Genomic DNA, 23194 nt, shown 5'->3' with positions numbered 1-23194 from the left:
TTTATTTAAGTGAGTCAAAAATTTAATTTTAAATTAAACCTTGCCTTTTGCAATTCTTTTTCCAGATTCCTTTAAGCCTCCCCAGCGATCTATTGACAAGCCTTTTAGATTATGTGTGTCTGATGTTTTCAAAGGTAAGTGCTACCTTTGCAGTGCTTCTTCATTATAGCCCCCTTTTCCCCATTCCCTCCTAACCTCCTTTCCTGGACTAAGTTATGACAGTATATTGCCTTCAGAGTCTCTCCTCTCCATGCCCAAGTAAGGATCACTGTCAGATTAATCTTAAAATGCACAGTTTTAGTCCAGGAAACTTAGCTTAGCTTCCTTAGCTTCCCTGTCCAGGAAAACCTTCAGTTTACTCACCATTTCTCATCTTTCAAGCATAAGAAAACCTTGCCTTTTGTCTTTCTAACTTTATAGTTTTTTTTTCTCCCATTAGATTCCTTTAGTTTTCAAATCCTTCAACCAAACTGGATTGTTTATTGTTTCTTAACCACACAGGATGTGTTATTGCCACATGTCTACCCGTGCTTCCCTGTTGTATTGTTCTTTCTCTTGTCCATTTCCTCCCCATCTGTAGCAGTCTGGGTCCAGTTAGGAGTTAGATACCATACATAGGTGAAATGGGAAATGTAATATAAAGAATTATTAACTATGATAAAAATGCAACTAAAAGATATACAGAAACTTTATAGGTAGGGCTGAGGAAGGACCAGTGTAGAAGAGGTTCAGAACTTGCTGGAAGAGATGATATATTAAATACCTAAGAATCTATCTAACTTAATATGGGCAAGATCCTATATAGAAGACTGTAAAATGGAAATACAATTAAAAAACTCAATAAATAAAAGGATATAAGATTTATTATTACAATAATAAAAACTGTAAGGATGTCATTTGTCCTCTAAATCTCCATTGTCACAGAGCCAGCAATGCAGAGTGAATCTGGAACTGAGCAGCAGTAAATTGATAACTGGTGTGCTTACCTGCGCACGTGCCCTGATGCGTCCCTCTGTGTTCTCTGTACCCTCTGTCATTGTGTTTTCATGCAGCATTATAATTTTTTCTATGCTGTCTGTTTATCCCACTTAGATTATGAACTCCTTGAAGGCAAGTACTATCTCTTCTTTATCTGTATCTGCGGCCCTAGCCCAGTGCCTGGCACATAATACATTTAATACATGAATTAAAAAAACGAATGAAGGTGCTTTGAAAAAATCATGCAATGAAATCAAAATTTATCATTATCATTATTAGCTCCCAGTGTTCTAGTAATAGAGGAAATATACTAATAGTTTCCAAGATGCCCATTGTTTATCAAGAATACAAGAGGTGGTTACTTTTCTTTGATTAACAGTGTTTGCTGACTGTACTTTCTCACCTCCTGTTCCCCTTCCAGGCTGCTTCCTGGCTTCCGCCTACGCTGCTCTCCTGAGTGTGTTCCTCCTGAGGTCATGAAATGACCTCTTGGTTGCCAAAGTCAATATACACTTTCAGTTCTATCTTACTTGAATTTGGCATTGGTTCTGATGCTGGTAGCCACATCCACCTTGAAACTCCTCCCTTGGTTTCTGTGACCTGCTTTCGCCTGTTAACCTGTCTATTTCTCTGACCTCTCTATATCTTCTCTATGGGCTCCTCATTCTCTGTCTTTTAAACAGTGTTCTGCTGCCTCAGTCCTCTTCTTAGTCTTCAAGTTCCTTTTGAACTGACATCCATGAGTGTCTCTACCTTCTGCATCTTGATGCTTCCCAAATCTGTATCTCCAACCCAAACCTTTTCACTCATTCTCCACACACTTGTCTAAGCACTACTGGACATCTCTCCTGGGAGAGTGTTCTTTTAGGGGTACCATTCTCATGGAACGTGGTGTGATTGGTCCCCCCTGGAATGCAGCTTCTGCATGTGTGTGTCTCATAGACACTTCAGATTTACCAAGCCTAAAACGGATCTTGTCCTTAGTTTCATATCTCACAGTTAATGCATCATCATCTCAGATTTTCCCGTTTCTGTCATTAGTCTTCACTTTCCTTACCATTCCAAACTTGTTATTCCTTATTCCCGAATTCTTGAGTTTATTCCCTTTCTGTAGTAAGTTTGTGCATTTGTATCAGCCTCTACTCTAAGACAGAAATACCATCACCTTACTTCTCCGGTCACAATATTTACTGGCTTCCTATTACTTAACTGCAGGATGAAATTTAAACCCTAAGCATGATTTATGAGACCCCCTTTATTATTTCTCCCTTGCCTATCTCTGTTGCCTCCTGTCTTGCCTTTTCTTCATTATTCTATATGGTCCCCTCCCCATGGCCCCCACAAGTGACACATGACTCTTAGCCCATCCCGCATTTGGTTATGCCTTTGCCCACACAGTTTCCTGGGGCAGCAGTGTCTTCCTTTTTCTCCCTACCCATGCATACAAGCTACCTAATAAACACTTATTCCTTCTTCAGAGTGCCCAGATGTCTATTCTCACCATCATGGATTCTTTGGTGCACCTTTCTGTTTCTATTGTATATTTTAAATATTATTTGTCTCAGGACAATGTAATTGTTTCCATCTTTCTCTTCACTAGTATAATATCTTTATGGGCAGGGACTTACATTTTTATTTTTTTTTTATCCCCAGAGTTTAGTATAATATCTGGTACTCACGTATTTATTATTTCTCAATGAATATTTGAGAAAGGAATGAACCTTTTTTTGGTAATATGAGTATTTTTATTTGCGCAAAAAAAAAGTAAAGTGTGGTATGCCATATTTAGTAGAGATGTTAATTCTGAAATTATTATTTAGTGTCCATTGAACTACTAGTTTTATATGACTACTTGAGAACTAAGTATAGTTAACAGTATTAATCATCAGATAACATTGCTGTATGAACCATAAGATTTTGGTATGTTTTGCAGATCAAGGATCTGGATTTTGCATAACTGGTAAAATAGAAGCTGGTTATATCCAAACTGGTGACCGACTACTGGCAATGCCTCCTAATGAAACTTGTACGGTGAAAGGTATTTATCTGCAAGATGCTTTTGCTAAACAAGCCTTAAGTTGAGACAGCAGATTTTTAAAAAGTGGTTTAGTTACACTCCAAAGTAAGTAACCTCTTACTGAAATTGTAACTGACTGTCAAAATGATACTGACTGTTGAAGATTAAAATGTGAAAACATTAAACGATTTTTTTCTGTTGTGACTGTGTCTGTATATATATGTACATATAACATTCTAACTGTAGTAGCATTCTATTTTTGACACAGATTTGAGAAGCCTGGTTAGGATTTAATCAGATATGTATAGATACCTCACAGATGTATTTGGAATAATATTCTGTAGCAGAAATTAAATCTAGTCCCAGCCTGACCCTAACTAGTCAGTGGCAAAGCAGCCTTCTCCAGTCTGTTACTTTGAAATGTATGTTTCAGAATAACTATAAATTAACAGCTTTGATCATGTTTATGCCAAAAATGTAGGTATATTTTATAGGAAGATATAAGTAAGATTCAAATGGAGAAAAACCCAATATTGAAAAGAGAAATTGAACTAGTTTAAATTGCCAGTGACTGTTTCTGCATATAGATCCAATATTTTTTTCATGACTGATAATTGTTTCTGTCTTCTAATACATACACACATATATATTTATGTATATGTATATATGTTATATGTTACATGTACATGTATATTATTTTCCAAATTTTGACTAAAACTTTCTAATTCTATACCTCTTTTATTCTGGCTTCCAACTAAGCCTCTGACTTCTGAAGATCTGTTTTATACTATAAAATAATATTATTTGTAACCATTTTAAGCTGAATTTTTACATTTTCCTATTGGAAATGCAAAAATTTTTTAAATTTTAGTATTTTTCTCTCTGTTACTCTTAATTTATAGTTTATATCTAGAGTTGTACCTGACTAGTTTATCAGTTTGAATGTATATTTTTCTTGAATTAATATGCTCTCTTTAAAAGATTTCTTGAAAAGTTTAAGAAATTAATATCTATTGAAGTTACATGGTTTAACCTATATTTAAAGATGAATAAGGGAGTGAAAATCAGATATTTCCATTTGACCTTTTTATTTGTGCCCACTAGAGATCATGAAATTTCTGTTTTGTTAAAAAGTAATATGCACTTTAAAAATAGTGTCATTTTCTATAGATTTGTTCATTGTGTGCAAGTACAGGTCTCTGCTTTTGTTTTTTAAAGTGACAAGAGCTATAATACTTTTGAAACACGATTTTTTTGGTATGTTAATGATCTTTTTTGAGAACAAGAATTTTTTTATGATTAAGAGCCATAAATTAAAACTATGATCCTAAAGTTATCACAGACCTTGAGATTGGCTCCCTTGTAACCTCTAAAATCCTTAGTCATCTCTGAAAGTCTCACATTCTTTACCCTCCTCTTCTCTGTACTTTCCACACAGAGAAACTCTAAAGTATTATCTTTAATCAGTGTTTGTTAAGAGAGAAGTCTTATCAGAAGCCCCAGGGAAGAACCACCCTACTTCTTGAGAGCCGGTCTTTTAACTCAACAGAGAGGTTCTCCTTCCTCCATTCTAACCTTACTGCTTTTGCTTGGTTTACTTGATTCTTGAATGCACTGTTCTGTCTAAACATTTTTAGGTACTACTGTGGCTCTCTAACCAGTACTGTCCCAAAAGAAAGACTTGACTGAATCTACTACCAACAAATAGAAATTCTAAATTACTTTTTTTTACTTTATTAACATATCAAGCTCATAGAGTATTAAAAAAGAGCCTCTTTTTGTAATGTTTGTCCAATGAGAAAAATTTTTTGATAAATGTCATGTGTGGAACAGTGTAACATGATTGAGGGGAAGAAGAACCAGATAATATAATTACCTTTGGAAAATTTTATACTGTTAATTGAACTTGTAGTATGAAATATCTACAAATGTTTAAGCCAAAGGCAATCTCTATTGTATGTAAATACCAAGCTTCTGTTTTTAATTCCATATTTCATAGCAAAATTCAGATATGGTCATTCTAAATTTACATTTTAAAACTAAATCTAGTAAGTTGATATTTAACAAACATTCCTTAATACAATAATTGCTAACATGTTTGGAAGGAAGAATCTCTGATACCTGAAGAAAACAGTTATGCCTTCTTTTCTCAGATTAATGCAGACGTGCACATACATGATATTTTGCATAAAACTCTAGATTGTCTCAGAGCTCTTAAAGTTAAATCCTTGAGCTCCCTAAAAGTCAGAAACTCTCCCTGCTGCCTAGGAAATGAGTATTTTCAGAAAGATATGGGTGGATTATAATTTACTAAGAACATGTCAACGTGTCAATCAAGAACTATCCACAGTGGTTGGCTTACACATTCTCTTTGTCAAAAGGCCTACATTTCTATGGAAAGGAACTTAATCCATAAATGTATTCCATAAAATGAGAGAATATGGGATATATTTTAAAAGCCTTTGAATAAGGTAGCTGAGTATTGCCCTTGGGAACAGCTCTCTCCGACTACCTTCGGGACTATGTCTAGGTAAATAGATGTATCTCTCCAGATATATAGCAACACCTAGGATCATTTTTAAATTAAATTTTCTTATCACTGTTTCCTTAATATTTTTCTTTTCATATAACTAGTCATTAGTATGCAGATCTCTCTCTGGAAAGAAGTTCTTCTGAGCCAGGAGTAGTTAAGGGGCCTGCTGAGAGGACCGTTTGAAATTCTGACTGAGTGTACATGTCCCATGGGTTACTTGGAAAACAAGGATTACTTGTTTAGGTGGTTGTCTAATTAAAAGCAAAACTCGAGAAGAAAATGCTGCTAGACATCTTCTCCAGCCCATCTTTTATGTCATTATGAATAATTTGAACTGTGTTTTATTTTGTTTGTATCCATTAATATAATAGAAATATTTGAATGGGGCCTGTTTAATGAATATACCAATTGTGTCAATTAGTTTAAAAATCTTGATTAAATAAGCAGAAGTCAGCCTTTTTTGGGCAAATACAAGTCACTTTATGTTTAGGGTGGTATTCTAGAAGAGTCAGTTCTAGAGGAAGTGTGTTTTCCTCAACGCTCACAGTTACACTTCTTACTCTCAATCCATTCATATTGAAAATGATGAGTAGTGACTGATGAAGCACAAATCAGCCAAACTCTGTTGGTTGTTATGGTTTGATATCGAGGTGTTTCACTGTATGCTTTGGTTCTTACTCATTTCCAGGAATCACTCTGCATGATGAACCTGTCGATTGGGCGGCAGCAGGCGATCACGTTAGTCTTACTTTGGTTGGGATGGATATCATCAAAATCAAGTGAGTGAGAAAATGAGTTTAAGCAACCGTTGTCTTCATATAGGACCTCACCTCTAAACACATATATTTTGCAACCTGCTAGTTCAATTTTGAATTTCATTTGACCAAAAATAGACACCTGTGTAAATGTAAGCAAACTTAAAATTTGAATTAATACATGTCAGCACACATACTTGGCATGTGCTTTGAGTGAAAGCTCTAATGTATAAAAATGACATAAGGTTAATAATGGTTTAAAGTCATGCTTTAGCTCAGAAGAGAATATTTAGAAAAAGTCCCTAATTTACTTAATTGTTTTACTGTCCTTGTAAATGTTTTTGAGGCCTTTCTATTTGATGTAAATTTGTACCCCAATTACCTTTCCTCTTTTTTTGTTGTTCTTACAGTGTTGGCTGCATATTTTGTGGTCCCAAAGTACCCATTAAAGCTTGCACTCGTTTCAGAGCCCGAATCCTCATCTTTAATATTGAAATTCCTATCACTAAAGGATTTCCTGTAAGTTCCAAAATGTTTTATTATTCCTGTTTTTATAAATTCAAAGTAACTTTATCCAAAGTGGTAACTTTCTTTACAAGTGGTGATACTATATTTATTTTCAATTAACATCTTATTACTGTAATCCAGAAAAACTTAGAAAATCGTTTTTATTTTGTTTTTTATTTTGATCTTTGAGCCTGAGGACTTTTTAAAAGGCATTGAGAAGATATTTAATAATAAATAGGATACAAAGTAATGATAATAAAATTTATCCAGGGAAAAATGATAGACACATTTTCACTCTGTTCTAAAGTTTACCTAAGTTTTTTAGGTTGAATCATTCTGGATTTCCATTTTGTTTAATATGTAGATTTGCGGTTTTTCTGATAATGAAAGTAATAGATTGCTTAGAAAATTTTGGAAAACGTAAAAATATGGAAAATAAAAATGCCATATACTTGCATAATCCATAGATATATATCTTTACATGTCAGTGTGTTTTTATGTGAGCATATTATCCACCCAGTTGGTATATATTGGGTGTATTCTGGGGATCCTAGACATACAGTAAACTTCAGTTGTGCTAAAGCAACGCATTCAGACCCTGCATGTTGTAAGGTTGGTTTGCCAGCATCATTTGAACATACACATTTTATGGGAAGAGGGAGATTTTATACAATAATGTTACTTATCCTGAAAAGCTGTTACTTGTGAATAGTCTGGATTTTTTGTTTTATATGTAATTGTTTTGAGATATTTGGGACCGTACTCTTATAGTTTTTGTACCTTGCTTTTGTCACGTGACAGATAACCATTTTTCCCATTAGACTTTTTTTTCTAATTAGCTCATATAGTACAGATTCTGCATGACAATAAATGTTTCTCAGTGATGTTTCTACCATTTGATGCATCTTTGAAATAAAAGTAAGACTTTTTAAAGTTAGTGATAGTGGTTTAGAGGTTGGCAATACATTTATTTGGGTCATTTATACTGATACACCTGCATTTGAGATAACCTTGTACTTTATAATTCTTTGTAATTATTTCTATATTAATTTGATCATGTAAAATTATATTTTAAGGTACTATTTAGGTACTTTACTTACATAATTATATTCCATTTCTTCCATACACTAAAAAAGAAAAGTTTCTTTTAAAAAAATTGCTATAGTTGAAGATACTTAAATATTCAGAATTCATGTATTGATCATCAAGTAACAACAAGTTAATTGTTGTGAGCGAATGGAACTCATTCACAGAACGCAGTATGTCCTGTGGGGCAAAGGAGAGGTTGGTTACTGCATGTTTTTACTCATGCAATAATAATATTTGCCAATGGAGAGGTAGAGGGGTGAAGAGGTCAGTAGTGACTTTGAATAGTAATACTGTCTCCCTGACTACTGTAGTTTCTTAAAAATAAGCACGAATTGCAAGTTTTTCCACTGTTGCTTTAGGAGATTCTGCCAGCATATATTGATTCAGAAATACCAGGATCAAATTTGTTTCAGAAAAGAATGGCCATATTTTGTCGGTCTACTCCCTATGGGAGAAAAACTTCAAAAAAAATTTTTTTAAGCAAACGAAGGTTTCCTAAGCTATTAAAATTTTACTATTTAGGGACTAATGCCATAATACTACATAAATATATTTAAATTTCCACTATTTTGTATGGGAAGGTCTATTTCAGTAGCTTTTGGGTACAAGTACTTTTTTCCTTTGTTTTTTATTTGTCAATTTTCTTTTTACTTCTTTTTACCAACTAGTGGTTTTTGATTGTATAATGGTGAAATCTAAGATTTTAGTGCACCCATCACCCAAGTAGTGTACATTGTACCCAAGATGTAGTTTCTTATCCCTCACCCCCTTCAAGCCCTACCCGCTACTGAGTCTCCAGTGTCCCCTATACTGTTCTGTATGTCTTTGTGTACCCATAGCTTAGCTCCCACTTTTAAGTAAGCACATATGCTATTTGGTTTTTCATTCCTGAGTTACTTCACTTAGAATAATATCCTCCAGCTCTATCCAAGTTGCTGCAAAACACTATCTCTACCCTTTGTATGGCTGAGTAGTATTCCATGGTGTACATATATGTTTTCTCTATCCACTCATTGGTTGATGGGCACTTAGGTTGGTTCCACATTCTTGCAACTATAAATTGTGCTGTGATAAACATGCATTCAGGTATCTTTTTGATATAATGACTTATTTTCCTTTGGGTAGATACCCAGTAGTGAGACTGCTGGATCAAATGGTAGTTCTACTTTTAGTTCTTTGAGAAATCTCTATTCTGTTTTCCTCAGAGGCTATATCAATCCACATTCCTACCAGCAGTGCACAAGCGTTCCCTTCTTCATCACATACACGGCAACATCTATTGTTTTTTGACTTTTTAATAATGGCCATTCTGGCTGGAGTAAGGTGGTATCCCATTGTGGCTTTGATTTGTACTTCCTCGATGATTAATGATGTTGAGCATTTTTTCATATGTTTCTTGGCCATTTGTATGTCTTCTTTTGAGAAGTGTCTGCTCATGTCACTTGCCCATTTCCTGATGAAATTGTTTGGTTTTTTTTCTTGCTGATTTGAGTCTTTTGTAGATTCTGGATGCTAGTCCTGTCAGATGCATAGTTTGCAAATATTTTCTTTCATTCTGTGGATTGTCTGTTTACTATGTTCAGGATTTCTTTGCTGTGCACTAGCTCTTTAGCTTAATTAGGTCTTATGTATTTATTTTGATTTCCGTTGAATCTGCTTTGGGGGTCTTAGTCATAAATTCTTTACCTAGGCCAATGTCCAGAAGAACCTCTGCCAGGTTTTCCTCCAGAATTTCCATGGTTTCAGTTCCTAGATCCAAGTCCCTCTTGAGTTGACTCTTGCATGTATTGAGAAGAGACAGGAATCCAGTTTTCGTTCTTCCATATGTAGCTATCCAGTTTTCCCAGCACCATCCATTGAATAGGGTGTCCTTTCCCCAATTTATGTTTTTGCATGCCTTGTCAAAGATCAGTTGGTTGTTAAGTATTTGGCTTTGTTTCTGGGTTCTCTATTCTGTTCCATTGGTCTATGAATCTACCTTTATACTAGTACCATGCTATTTTGGTTATTATAGCCTGTAGTATAATTTGAAGTAGGGTAGTGTGATGCCTCCAGATTTGCTCTTTTTGCTTAGGACTGCTTTGGCTAATTGGGCTCTTTTTTGGTTCCATATGAATTTTAGGATTGTTTTTTCTAATCTTGTGGAAAATGATGTTAGTATTTTGACAGGAATTGCACCAATTCTGTAGATTGCTTTGGGCAATGTGGTCTCTTCCATGATATTGATTCTTCCAATTCATGAGCATGGGATGTATCTCTGTTTATTTGTCATCCATGATTTCTTTCAGCAGTGTTTTGTAGTTCTCCTTGTAAGAGATCTTTCATCTCCTTGGCTAAGTACATTCCTAGATGGGTTGGTTGGTTGGTTTTGTAGCTATTGTAAAAGGGATTAAGTTCTTGTTCTTGATTTGATTCTCAGCTTGATCGTTGTTGGTGCTACTGATTTGTGTACATTGATTTTGTAACCTGAGACTTTACTGAATTCATTTATCAAATCTAGGTGTTGTTTGGGAGGAGTCTTTAGGATTTTCTAGGTATGTAATTATATCATTGGCAAACAGAGATAGTTTGACTTACTCTTTTCCAATTTGGATGCCCTTTATTTCTTTCTCTTGCCTGATTGCTCTGGCTAGGACTTCCAGTACTGTGTTTAATAGAAGTGATGAGAGTGAACATCCTTGTGTTGTTTCAGTTCTTAGGGGGAATGCTTTCAACTTTTCTCCATTTAGTATGATGTTGGCTGTGGGTTTGTCATATGTGGCTTTTATTATTTTGAGGTATGTTTCCTCTTTGCCTAGTTTATTGAAGGTTTTATCATTAAGGGATCCTGGATTTTATCTAGTGCTTTTTCCGCATCTATTGAGATGATCATCTGTTTTTTTTTTGCTTTTAATTGTTTCAGTGGTGAATCACATTTATTGACTTGCATATGCTGAACCATTCTTGCATCCTTGGGAGGAAACCTCCTTGATCATGATAAAATATCTTTTGGATATGCTGTTGGACTTGGTTTGCTAGTATTTTGTTAGGGATTTTTGCATCTGCGTTTATCAGGGGTGTTAGTCTGTAGCTTTCTTTTTTTGTTATGTCCTTTCCTGGTTTTGTTATCAGGGTGATGATACTGGCTTTATGGAATGAGTTAGAAAAGATTCTCTCTTTCTCAGTCTTTTAATAGTTTCAGTAGGATTGGTATTATTTCTTTGAATGTCTGGTAGAATTTGGCTATGGATCCATCTGGCCCTGGGCTTTTTTGTTGTTGTTGACAATTTTTTTTATTACTGATTTATTCTCACTGCTTGATATTGGTCTGTTTAGGATTTCTTATTTCTTCGTGATTCAAGCTTGGAGGGTTGTATGTTTCCAGGATTTATCGGTTTCCTCTAGATTTTCTAGTTTGTGTGCACGGAGGTGTTTATAGTAGTCTCAAATGATCTTTTGTATATCTGTGGTGTCGTTTATAATGTCTCCATTTTCATTTTGAATTGAGCTTATTTGAATCTTCTCTCTTCTCACTCTATATTTTTTAAGAGGAAATAATAGAAGAATGGATTAGACTTTAAGTGAATTTATATTTGATTTTTATTTTATATATATATATAAAAAACATAGAATTTACCATTTTTAAGTGTACAATCAGTGGCATTAAGTACCTCCACAATGTTGTGCAGTGATCACTACTATTCATTTTTTTTTTTTTTCTTGAGATGGAGTCTCGCTTTGGGGTCCAGGCTAGAGTGCAGTGGCGCAATCTTGGCTCACTGCAACCTCTGCCTCCTGGGCTCAAGCAGTTCTCCTGCCTCAGCCTCCTGGAACTGCCTCAGCCTCCCGAGTAGCTGGGACTACAGGTGTGCGCTACCACGCCTGGCTAATTTTTTTTATTTTTAGTGGAGACGGGGTTTCACCATGTTGGCCAGGCTAGTCCTGAACTCCTGACCTCAGGTGATCCACCCGCCTTGGCCTCCCAAATTGCTGGGATTATAGGCATTGAGCCACTGTGCCCGGCCAGTCATCATTACTATTCATCTGCAGAACTTCTTCAACATCCCAAACTGAAAATCTGTACCCATTATACAGTATCTTCCCATTATTCCCTCTTGGTATCCCCTGATAACCATTCTTCTACTTACTTTCTCTGTGAATTTGCCTGTTCTAGGTTCCTTATGTAAGTGGAATCATACAATATTTGTCCTTTTGTGTCTGGCTTATTTCACTTAGCAAATTGTTTTCATAGTTTGTCCATGTTGTAGTATGTATCAGAATTTCATCCCCTTTTAAGCCTGAATAACATTCCATTGCATGTATATACCACTTTTTTAAAATCTATTTATCTGTTGATGCACATTTGGGCTGTTTCCATCTTTTGGCTATTACGAATAATGCTGCTGTGAAAACAGGTGTACAAGTATCTGTTGAGATTCCTGCTTTTCATTCTTTTGGGCATATGCGTAGGAGTGGAATTGCTGGATCATATGGTAATTCTGTGTTTAACTTTTTGAGGAACTGCTAAACCATTTTCCATAGGGGCTCTACCATTTTACATTCCCACCAGCAGTGCATAAGGGTTCTATTTTCTCTACTTCCTTGTCAACACATTAAATAACAAGTTTTCTAGGAGTGGGGTGTGGGAGAGGGATTTTTTAAATATAATAGGCAAACTAATAGTTGTTAAGTGGTGTCTCACGGTGGTTTTGATTTGGATTTCTCTAATTAGATGCTGAACATCTTTTCATGTGCTTATTGGCCATTTGTATATCTTTGAGAAATGTCTTTTTAAATCCTTTGTGCATTTTGAATTAGGTTGTGTTGTTATTAATAGAAGTTCTTAATATCATCCCTTTATTACATACATGATTTGCAGATATTTTCTCCTATTCTCTAGGCTGTCTTTCATTTTCTTTATAGTGTCCTTTGTTGCACAAAAGTTTTTAATTTGGTTGAAGTACAGTTTATTTTTTCCTTTGTTGCCTATGTTTTTGGTATATTATCCAAGAAATCATTGCCAAATCCAATGTCATAAAGCTTTTGTGCTATGTTCTCTTCTAAGAGTTTCGTTGTTTTTGCTTTTATATTTAGGTCTTTGATCCATTTTCAGTTAATTTTTGTACATATGTAAGGTACAGCTTCATTGTTTTACATATGGATATCCAGTTTTCCCAGTACCATGAGTTGAAAAGACTGTTCCTTCCCTATTGAATGGTCCTGGTACCCTTGTTGAAAACCATTTGACTATGTATTTGTTAACATTTTAAAAATACAGGTTATCTAGAAAATTAAGGAAAATAATTTATTTGGCCACCTAACAGATTATGTAGCCCATTTGAGTTTATAGAACACTAGATAATTTGATTCTCATAACCGTACATGAAGAATACAATCCCAGCCTTTACCTGAAACCCTTTAGGCCAATGGTTTTAGAATTCAGAAATGTTAGAACTTTAGAAAGGTAAATAATGCATGCAAGTTACATAACAGAAGGGAACAACACTCTAAAATCAAAATATTAATGTTTCTGCACCAGAACTTATTAACACTAACTGAGATAAATAAGATCTATACATTGCCTCACTTCAAGTCTGGTTTTGCACTTAAATGGGCTTGTTACAGAGTTAGGAAAAAACTTCAGATTTTCAGTCTTTTGGGACTTGGGAATTGCAGATAAGTGATTGTGGACCTGTATTAGTATGGTTCCTATTTACAGATAAGGAATTGAACCCTCCGAGAGGTTGTGCTATATAAATAATAAGCGACTAAGCCAGGACTCCTTATTCATTACCTTTACTCTGAAATCCTGTACTTTTTTTTCCTATTACACTATGCTGCACATTACTTTGAATTGTAGATGACTTTGGTTATATATAATATGAATTAAAATGTTGAGATAGTGTACAGTCACTTCTCTCTGTTATTTTCGTGTGATAATTTGTTTGAGCTACTATTTGCAAGATACTGAGGAGATAAAAAGACATATAAGACCTAACTTCATACTGCCACAACCCATCCTTTGTCCATCCTGATTTTACTTGGCTCACATATAGCTCACCAAGGGTAGAAAGAACTTAATTAGGTTTGTATGCTTCTGTTCTTTCAAATTTGGCCATGGAGACTGGTTCCAGTTCCTTAGTCACACCTTGGCTAAGCGAAGTGAATCCTACTTGTTTACCTAAGTTGTTTGTTACAAAAGAAATGTTTCTTATTTAGACTTATATTTATGTTATATTGGTACTGGTTAAGACCTGAATCTTTGAATGCACACAGGTGTTTCTCACCACTTTACCACGCATTGTGGCAAGTTTTTCACCCCCAATAGTCAGTTTTTAATTCTTTTGGAATCTTTCCAGTTCTGACTCCTCAAGTGCCATTGAAAAATTAAACCATTTTTGTCTTTTTGGAGTAATGCAGGCAGGCTCAGCTGTGCCCCCCTTTTTTTTTTTTTAATTGAATGAGTTGATTTAGAAAGTTCCCAAAGTCTAAGATTGTGCATCTACAGCCCCCCTTGCATTTCTGTTTTCTGAATGTGCAAACTATTTTGGCTAGGAAATTCCAGAGTAGAAGTGCCAATGTTTCTACAAACAGCATTAAATGGTACTTATAAACCAGTGAAACTTTGATAGCTTTGATATGTCCTGGGCTTTGATCTTTCCAATATCTCCAAACTATAGACATATTACACACTTAATGCTTATTGCATACTTATTATTTGAGCGAGGATAGTCAATCTAACTTTGTTCTGGTTTGGATTAGGGTGTATCCAAACCTTAGCTTCATCTTCATAAAGTGAAAGTTTCCATTTATATGATTTCTATAGGCCTCCTTGTAAACTCAAGTGGGAAGAGCTTTGAATTTGTAGTTTCAACTGACATAAGCCTAAAATTCAGCTCTACACACAGCATCATGGCCACATTAAATTGCTTAACCTTTTTGATTTTAATTTTCCTTACATACAAAACATGGAAATAATAGCTAATATATAAGGCCATCAGTTAGCTGCATGCTTGCCATGTGCCAGGCACCACTTTAAAATAACATCTGATTTTCCTCATTTCAGTGATAAGGAACCAGAGGCTGGGGATTTTAGGGGTGGAAGATTGTTAAAGAAATTGCCCCAGGCCAGGCACAATGGGTCATGCCTGTAATCCCAGCACTTTGGGATGCCGAGGCAGGCGGATCACCTGAGGTCAGGAGTTCGAGACCAGCCTGGCCAACGTGGTGAAACCCCGTCTCTACTAAAAGTACGAAAACTAGCTGGGCATGGTGGCGTGCACCTGTAATCCCAGCTGCTGTAAGGGCTGAGGCAGGAGAATTGCCTCAACCTGGGAGGTGGAGGTTGCAGTGAGCTGAGATCGTACCACTGCACTCCAGCGTGGGCAGCAGAGCAAGACTCCGCTTCCAAAAAAAAAAAAAAAAAATGCCCCAAAGTTCACACAACTAGAGGTGATTTGAACCCAGGTCTGTCTGACTTCAGGGCCTACTAAGCTGCTGCATAAATTAAATAGTACATATAAATCTTAAATCATATCATACAATGCTTGTACCCAGTATAGTTAAAAATGTTATTTTCCTTCCTCTTTACCGTATATTTATTATAATATTTTATTCTCATTCAACAATGAATACATTAATTACTGTGAATATGATATTATCCCCCTCTCTAATTTGTATGAGACAATTCATATTGGTTGAACATCTACCATGGCAAGCACTGTGTCTGATCCTATTTAATTTTCATCACAACGCTATAAAAGCCTACTTATTTTACACTTGAGGAAACTGAGGTACAGACAGAAGAGAAAGAGTTGAGATTCAATCCCAAGTTCTTTCCCTACTACTACTTATAATAATAAAAATGACAACGACAACATTTGTTCTAATTGACGAATTCTCTTACTTAATCTTTACAACAACCCTAAGATGTTGTTACCCTCCATCTTTACAGAGGAAAAAGCTGACAGGTTATGCACTGAACTAAAGTTGATGCAGTAATCGGTGGGGTAGAAATTTGAAATGCCTCTCATGACTTTTTTCCCCTTAGTGAGTTAAGTAACCACCTGATTAGAGTGGTGGGACTTAGAGGAAGCAACTGGAGATCCTGAAAGACTCCAAGCAGTAGCGCTGAATTGAAGATAATTAAGTGTAAGTGCCAAAAGAAAAGGCCAGAGATACTATGGTAGCAGATTTTTAGTGTTATAATTTTTTGTTTTAGGTGCTGTTACACTACCAAACTGTCAGTGAACCCGCCGTTATTAAACGATTGATTAGTGTCTTAAACAAAAGCACGGGTGAAGTCACAAAGAAAACGCCTAAGTGAGTGTTTTAATGCAGAAATGATAAACAAGCAATTTAAGCCAATTTTTTAAAGATTAACTCATTTGTGTAGTATTTCTCTTTGTGGTAAGTGAAACCCATTTTTACTTGTTCCAGAAATTATTTTTTTCAAGGGCTAGATTAAAACAAACATAAAAACAAGTAAGTATTTAAGCTCTTGTTTAGATGTGGATACTAGATATAATTTCTGTTATGTGTGGTGGTGGAGGATGTGAATTATAAATAAACGTAAATATAAACTTATATATGTATGTACATTTCAAGCCATAGATACTGGTTATGTGAAAATAAGGGCATTTTAAAAAATGTGTCTAGACAGCGGTTCCAAATTTCTATTGCGTGTTTAACTTTCTTGTCACCTTCTTAATAAGATCATTCCCTATGCTAAGCTAAGAAGAAAATAATCTACACACTCTGTAGTGCCTGCTCTTTTCCCATCTGGAAAGTTTTTTTTTTTTTTTTGCTCAAAGTCCACCTGGAGCCTTAAGTTGAGGTAATCAGCATCCTGTTGGGCCTGCTGATTAGCATTAATGTCCGGGCCTAGGTGTGACACTTCCCCTTTGGCTAGGACAAGATTGGGATTTTTAAAGTACTTCCTCAGAAACTAAGTATGTAAATAAAACAAAATACAAGACTAGAGATGAATGTTACAAAATAGATTTCTTGGCCAGGCACAGTGGCTCATGCCTGTAATCCTAGCACTTTGAGAGGCCAAAGCGGGCAGATCACCTGAGGTCTGGAGTTCGAGACCAGCTTGGCCAACATGGCGAAACCCCGTCTCTACTAAAAATACAAAAATTAGCTGGGTGTGGTGGCTCACACCTGTAATCCCAGCTACTCAGGAGGCTGAGGCAGGAGAATCTCTTGAACCCAGTGGGCGGAGGTTGCAGTGAGCGGTGATCGCGCCACTGTACTCCAGCCTGGGCGACAGAGTGAAACTCCATCTCAAAAAAAAAAAAAAAAAAGATTTCTTACCCAAATCCAAGTTAAGGGTAATTGCAGTTTGGCTTGGCTGCTTTAGCTTTGGGGTTTTCCTTCTAACTTCTTTTCCAATAACATCCCAAATCCCCTTTTTTCTGTCCTTGGTGTTCCTCATCTTTTACACCTGCAGAAGAGGCCAAACGTTGTTAGTGGGTTAATAGGCTGACTGCAAGTGGAAGAGAAAATCTCACATTGCTCTAAACCCTTGCCTGTTTCTCTGTTAGGAGGAAGGGCCACTTTACCTCTCTCTTAAAGGTAGATCTTTATATTTAACCTAAGTCTTTAGCTTCTGGCATGAGTGTTTGCCATAATGTTCTGAGAAACACGATATAACTATATGACTAACATTTCTTGAGGACCACTATTTTTTAGGCTGTATTGTGAATGCTTTCACATGATGTATATTCTTAGCAATCCTGTGAAGCATCTAGCAAGTGACACAAAGCTCAAGTGGTAGAGGCAGGATTCTAACCTAGTCAGTTGGTTCACATAAATTATATTCTTTTGTTCAGGAGCCAGGTTGTTTGACCTAGACAATTGATACAGAATTTTCAGTCTGAAATTGGCTCATCATAAATAATCCTGAGTCTTCCCCTCCATGCTCCTGCTACAAAATCCTAGCTCAATGATGGTAGAGTTTAACATATTGTCGTGTTTGTGTTCCCTGTCACCTTATTTGTAGCTTTATCCTTTTATTTTGCACAACCGTTTGGCCTTTCCCTTTCATTCCTGTTCAGGCACGTTGTAGGCTCTTGACTGCTTTATGCAGAATGGAATTTAATGTTCTAGAAACTAAATTAGGAACAAGTCATGTATCTATTAGATACTCTCCTTCCTAAGGAATGAACTTAAGCCTGAAATTGTCCAAAACCAATATTTGGAATTTTTGGTGTATTTTTTTAGAACCTTCTTTTAGTCGTCTGCCCCTGAACTAATCTTTCAAAAGGAGAGTTTATGATTTCTGTCCACTATACTTCTAGAGTACATAAAAATTAAATTAGAAAACAATTCCAAAATGTCCCTTTTTAGGTTCTGCCTCTCTCACTAACTCTGAGCAGGGCCTAGCCTAGAGATTTTTGTTTACGTATTTTTATGAAACCATTTACAGTCTGGTCCATGCCCTGTCTCCCTTCATATTTTAGAAGTATCATATTCTGGAAAAGCTGCTTATGTGATTTTTGTCCTGAACTCCTGCTAAGCAACTATTATTCCTGTGTGGGGAAAGAGAGAGATTGCTTGATTGATTGAGGGGAATCTTAGCAACAACAGATTGATTGTCCTCTTTACAGATAACTTCCTAATACACATTCCATAAATTACAGTTTTACTAGGAAAGACATAGGGCATTATATTCCTCTTTGCAAATACTTTTTTATAGAAATAAGCCTTAGTATAACTTTCTTTATTAGATAATTGAACTCACTTTCTTGAGGGAATGAAAGAAAAAGCATTTCTTTCATGACGAGGGGCCTTAAGCATTTTAGGCTATAGTGGTCCCGTAAGGGATAGAGTTATATTTGGAAGATTGGTAAAAATGAACTACCTAATGTTTCTTAAATCTAGAATTACTCCTCATTTCTTTCAACTAAAGCAGAAAGTCCAAAGACATATATTTTCATTCAAAAAATATTTTTCTTGTTTTTGAAAGACTCAGTTGATATGTTGGTTAAATGTGAAATATTTGTTTTTCAAGTTGTTATTATTACATTTATTCACCTCTATCATATATTCATTTGTTCTTTTTTTTTTCTAATAGGTTTTTGACTAAAGGCCAGAATGCATTGGTAGAGCTACAGACACAAAGACCAATAGCTCTTGAGCTATATAAAGACTTTAAAGAGCTGGGGAGGTTCATGCTACGTTACGGTGGTTCTACAATAGCTGCTGGTGTTGTCACTGAGGTATTTTATTTTAAAGTGACTCATTATATATCCATAGTTATGATGCCTTTTCTTTTTTACCTTTTAGGAATGAAAAGAAAGCATTGAGGGAATGAAAGAAAAAGCATTGATGAGGAGAAGCCTTACACATTTTAGGTTGTAGTGGTCCTTTAAGGGATAGGGTTATATTTGGAAAATTGGTAAAATCTTCAGTGAGATTTTATGCCTTAAAGGAAACACAGTTATGCTACTAGAACAAGAAATTAGAATTTATGTTAAATTCTAATTGTTGGAGAAAATAGCCAGAAATGAACCAGAAAATTTCAATGATTTAATTTCTTCTACACTATCATAATTAATATGAATCTCATGAATATTGTATTTTAAAGGGTACTTCATTACTCCACATGATTGTTTTCTGCCTAAAACTAGTTTATTTAATTGGATATAACATAAACTTTAAGTTGCATCAAAAGTGAGTTACACATATCATGAAAAATCTTTTAAGTTGCCAAAGCACCAGGAAACTCTATGTACATAATTTAAGTAATATACATATGGAAGGCGGTGTGGGGTGAAGGTGAAGAGAACAGCTTTCAGAGTTACACTGCCCATTTGTGTTCTTGCTCCACCAGCTTTTAGTGTCATAAATGCATTTCTCCTTCAATTTACCTCCTTCAATATAAAAATAGGATAATAGAATCTACCTCCTAGAGTTGTGTTGAAATGAAATGATAACGTGCAAAGCACTCGGCATAGTAGTCGGCACATACAAATCATCCAATATTGGTAGCTGATATCATTGCCATCAATATCACATTTAATCTATCAAGGCATTCTTTCTAAAAGAGCATTCTAAAAATAAGATAGAGGTGTTTGTGGAGAATAATGAGAGATTATAGTAAATTGCAGAAATAGCACGACTAGGAAAGGAGGAAAGTTGCAGGACAAAGAAAAAGATTTTCTCTTGATATGATAATTCTTTCACTGTAATTTTCCCTTTGTTGTTCTTATAATGTGATTGATTAAATTATAGCAAATATCTTTTTTTGTTTTGTTTTAACAGATGAAAGAATGATGGGTCAGAATTTCTACCATGTTTCCGGATACAGTGAAATAGCTAACCTCTGTTTCAAGAATGCAGTTATTAAGTCAAAGGAACAATGTGCAATTGATATGTTTTTAGATGAGAGAGAAAAATTAAAGTTAAAATTAGCTGCAAAGAAGTATTAATAATCACCCTTGCAAAAATTCTAAGTTGCCAACTGGCAAAGTCTAAAGTTAAAAACAACTTTGCCTTTGAAATGTTAGTAAATGGATTTACTCTGCTGAGATTTATGGCAAGTGTCAAAAATAGTATCTGAAGATACTGAATCATCATGAAATGAACTCTACTTCTGGCCAAAGCACAATGTATTTGCAGTTTTCTCTTTTGATTCAATTATACTGCGCATGTTTTAAGGAAAAGTAACTTAATTGGGTTTTTCAGGCAGTTGATATTTGACCTAAGCTTTTTTTTTTTTTTTTTTTTTTTCTCTCCCAGTTAACGCTAAGAAAAGATTTGGGGAAGGTTATAATAAAGGTATTTTGTGGTGACCATAAGAATGTCCCTCCCCAAACAAGTAAACTTGTGAAAGTTTAATTCGAAATTAGTGGAAGCTGTTCCTTTGAAAGCCAAGATATTATTTAAGTTGTAAAGCCAGCTAATAAAATGCCTTAGTTTGAGCATAATACAAACTGTGTTTTGTTCTTTAGACATTTATAAGATTCTCTGCCACTAACACTAAATATGATTTAGGGGTTTTGTGGGGTCTTTTTCACCTAAGAGTTTCCTAGCTCTGTCACATGAATTTTTTTTTATCCTAATGGCAGATCCAATTTCATCTCATCCATTTTTTTAAGCCATAACTTGCTTTTCCCATTCTCACTTATAGAATTACACCTATGATGGCCCTTTCTTTATCTTGCTTACCTTATAGATTATAAGTCCCCTGTGAGTAAGTGTCATGTTTTTCTTTAAAGTTTCAACAACAAACCCCATGGTTTATTTATTTAAAAACAGGTATTCGTTGAGGTGCCTTCTGGGTGCAAGGAGCTTTAGAGTAGATTTTGACCTCAGCTGAACCTGGAACTCTGATCTGATAGACTGTTTATGATAAGCTTTTTTTTTTTTTTTTATTAGAAAGCAGCATGATTTGTATATCGATGGCTTAACATATACAACAGCATTTCTTCTCCCTGCACCTTTTGATGAACCTGACATTTTGAACATAAGCAATAATATCCATATGGTAAAGTAGGCAGATTATACATGTGTTGCTTAGTGAATGATTACCAAGTGAACATACTTGGTATATTTCTTTACCAAAATACATGTGTAGTTGTCACTTCAGATTCACTGAGTTAAGAAAGTTTTATTTATATATTAATATTAATCAGGAATTTAACAGATATATGTGACAGAAATCTAACTTCAAGTGACTTAAGCAGAAAGAAAAATTTTTGAATGACATAACTGAGAAAATTAGAGGTAGCTCTAGCTTTGATTCCATTTAGATCGAGCAGCTCACACAGTGTTAGCAAGGACTCATCTCCACTCTGCCTTCCCTGGTGCTGGTTTTGCTCTCAAACTCTATATAGAACTCTCGGCCGGGCACGGTGGCTCACACCTGTAATCAAAACACTTTGAGAGGCTGAGTTAGGAGGATAGCTTGAACCCAGGAGTTTGAGACCAGCTAAGGCAATATAGTGAGACCTTGTCTCTACAGAAAAAATTTAAAAACAGACTAGCTGGTTGTGGTGCCACATGCCTGTAGTCCCAGCTTCTCAGGAGGCTGGGGTGGGAAGATCACTTGAGCCCAGGAGGTCAAGGCTGCAGTGAGCCATGATCACATCACTGCAGTCCAGCCTGGGTGACAGAGCAAGACCTGTCACCCTGCCACCCATAAAAAACCTCTTCTGTAATGCCAGGTTCTTGACAAGATGTGATAATTCCACACTTACATCCTCAGATCTCGCATCCAGGGCAAGGACAGACTAAAAGAGCATATCTTCTCCAGAAGTCCTAGAAACATCTCATCATTGACTATGATTGAGTTTTATTTATTAATACTTCCCTAGGATATCTTGTGTTTGAGTGTGAAGTAAATATCACCCAAAGCATATAGCTAACAGTTGTGGGAGGGTTGGAAATTCAGGGTGCTGTTAGGAAGGGGAAATGGATTGGGGTTTAAGGTAGGGGGAGTAAAAACAAGAAACCGCCCACTCTGTATATTATATAAGACCATGATCGAATTAAGAATTTTAGTTTACAATTTAGCATAAACAAATAGTAGTAGTAGAAATGAATGCATTTATTCATTTCTTCCTTCTCCAATAGTGTTTAAGTACAATCTTATTTGCATTTTATTGATGATTGATTGTGGTTGAAAGGAGTGGTGATATTATTTCGAGGATTCACTGTGTGAGAAGACTGTTGGCAGTGGAAGGCTCAAGTTAATTAAGTGACAAAGAGGTAAAGCAGACATGCCCAAGCTTGGTTATGCTCTGATTTCCTCACCCTGTTACTTTCATCCATAATTTATAGTACATCCATTTTGTGTCATTTTGCTTCAGGTATTTCTTGTCCTGACTGTCTTCTTTTTTTATGATTTTACTGTTTCTTCACACTAATGGCTTTGTCCTCTGACTGACTCTTTGTGAGATTCTTCTGAGCAGTTAACCTCTAGGATAATGTGGCTTGAACACATTACAGAACCGTGTTTTGACTTGTTAGTATTATTCACACATTCATGACAATTGAGCCTCTCTACTGTGAGAAATGTTTTAGAGACCAGTTTCTAGGCATAGCTGTTTTTCTCCCATGAGTATGCAAATCAATAGTTTTAACCATTGTTAAAATGCAATCATAGTGACTTCAGAAAATTTGGAAAATACAGAAAATATAGGGAAGAATAAAATTAACCCACAGTTCTGTCACCTAAAGGTAACTGCTGCCAATGTTTTCATGTATTTCTTTTGTCTCTCCAATGCATTTTTTTACATAGTGTTGAGCGTTAGCCAAGTTATTTTCATTTTATTAGGTAATCAATATTTTTCAATAGAAGTATTAGAGGCGTTTTTTATCGACATA

General features: G+C 35.5%; 1 protein-coding gene across 4 annotated transcripts in view; it reads left to right on the top strand.

Moving 5' to 3' along the window:
• The window catches only part of HBS1L (HBS1 like translational GTPase), a 92860-nt gene extending 72067 nt beyond the window's left edge, over window positions 1-20793 (top strand). For all 4 annotated transcript variants that reach the window (XM_054490908.2, XM_054490910.2, XM_054490909.2 and 1 more), the window contains 7 exons: window positions 66-134; window positions 2912-3016; window positions 6217-6307; window positions 6694-6802; window positions 16080-16180; window positions 18939-19083; window positions 20129-20793. In XM_054490908.2, the coding sequence (XP_054346883.2) occupies window positions 66-134; window positions 2912-3016; window positions 6217-6307; window positions 6694-6802; window positions 16080-16180; window positions 18939-19083; window positions 20129-20140 (632 nt within the window). In that variant the 3' untranslated portion in view covers window positions 20141-20793. The remainder of the gene's footprint in view (window positions 1-65; window positions 135-2911; window positions 3017-6216; window positions 6308-6693; window positions 6803-16079; window positions 16181-18938; window positions 19084-20128) is intronic.
• Window positions 20794-23194: the final 2401 nt, after the last annotated feature.

The sequence above is a fragment of the Pongo pygmaeus genome, chromosome 5 (assembly GCF_028885625.2).
Source record: "Pongo pygmaeus isolate AG05252 chromosome 5, NHGRI_mPonPyg2-v2.0_pri, whole genome shotgun sequence".
NCBI classification, from domain to species: Eukaryota; Metazoa; Chordata; class Mammalia; order Primates; family Hominidae; genus Pongo; species Pongo pygmaeus.
The sequence above is the reverse complement of the archived record's forward strand: the minus strand, read 5'-3'. Positions and strand labels throughout refer to the sequence as shown.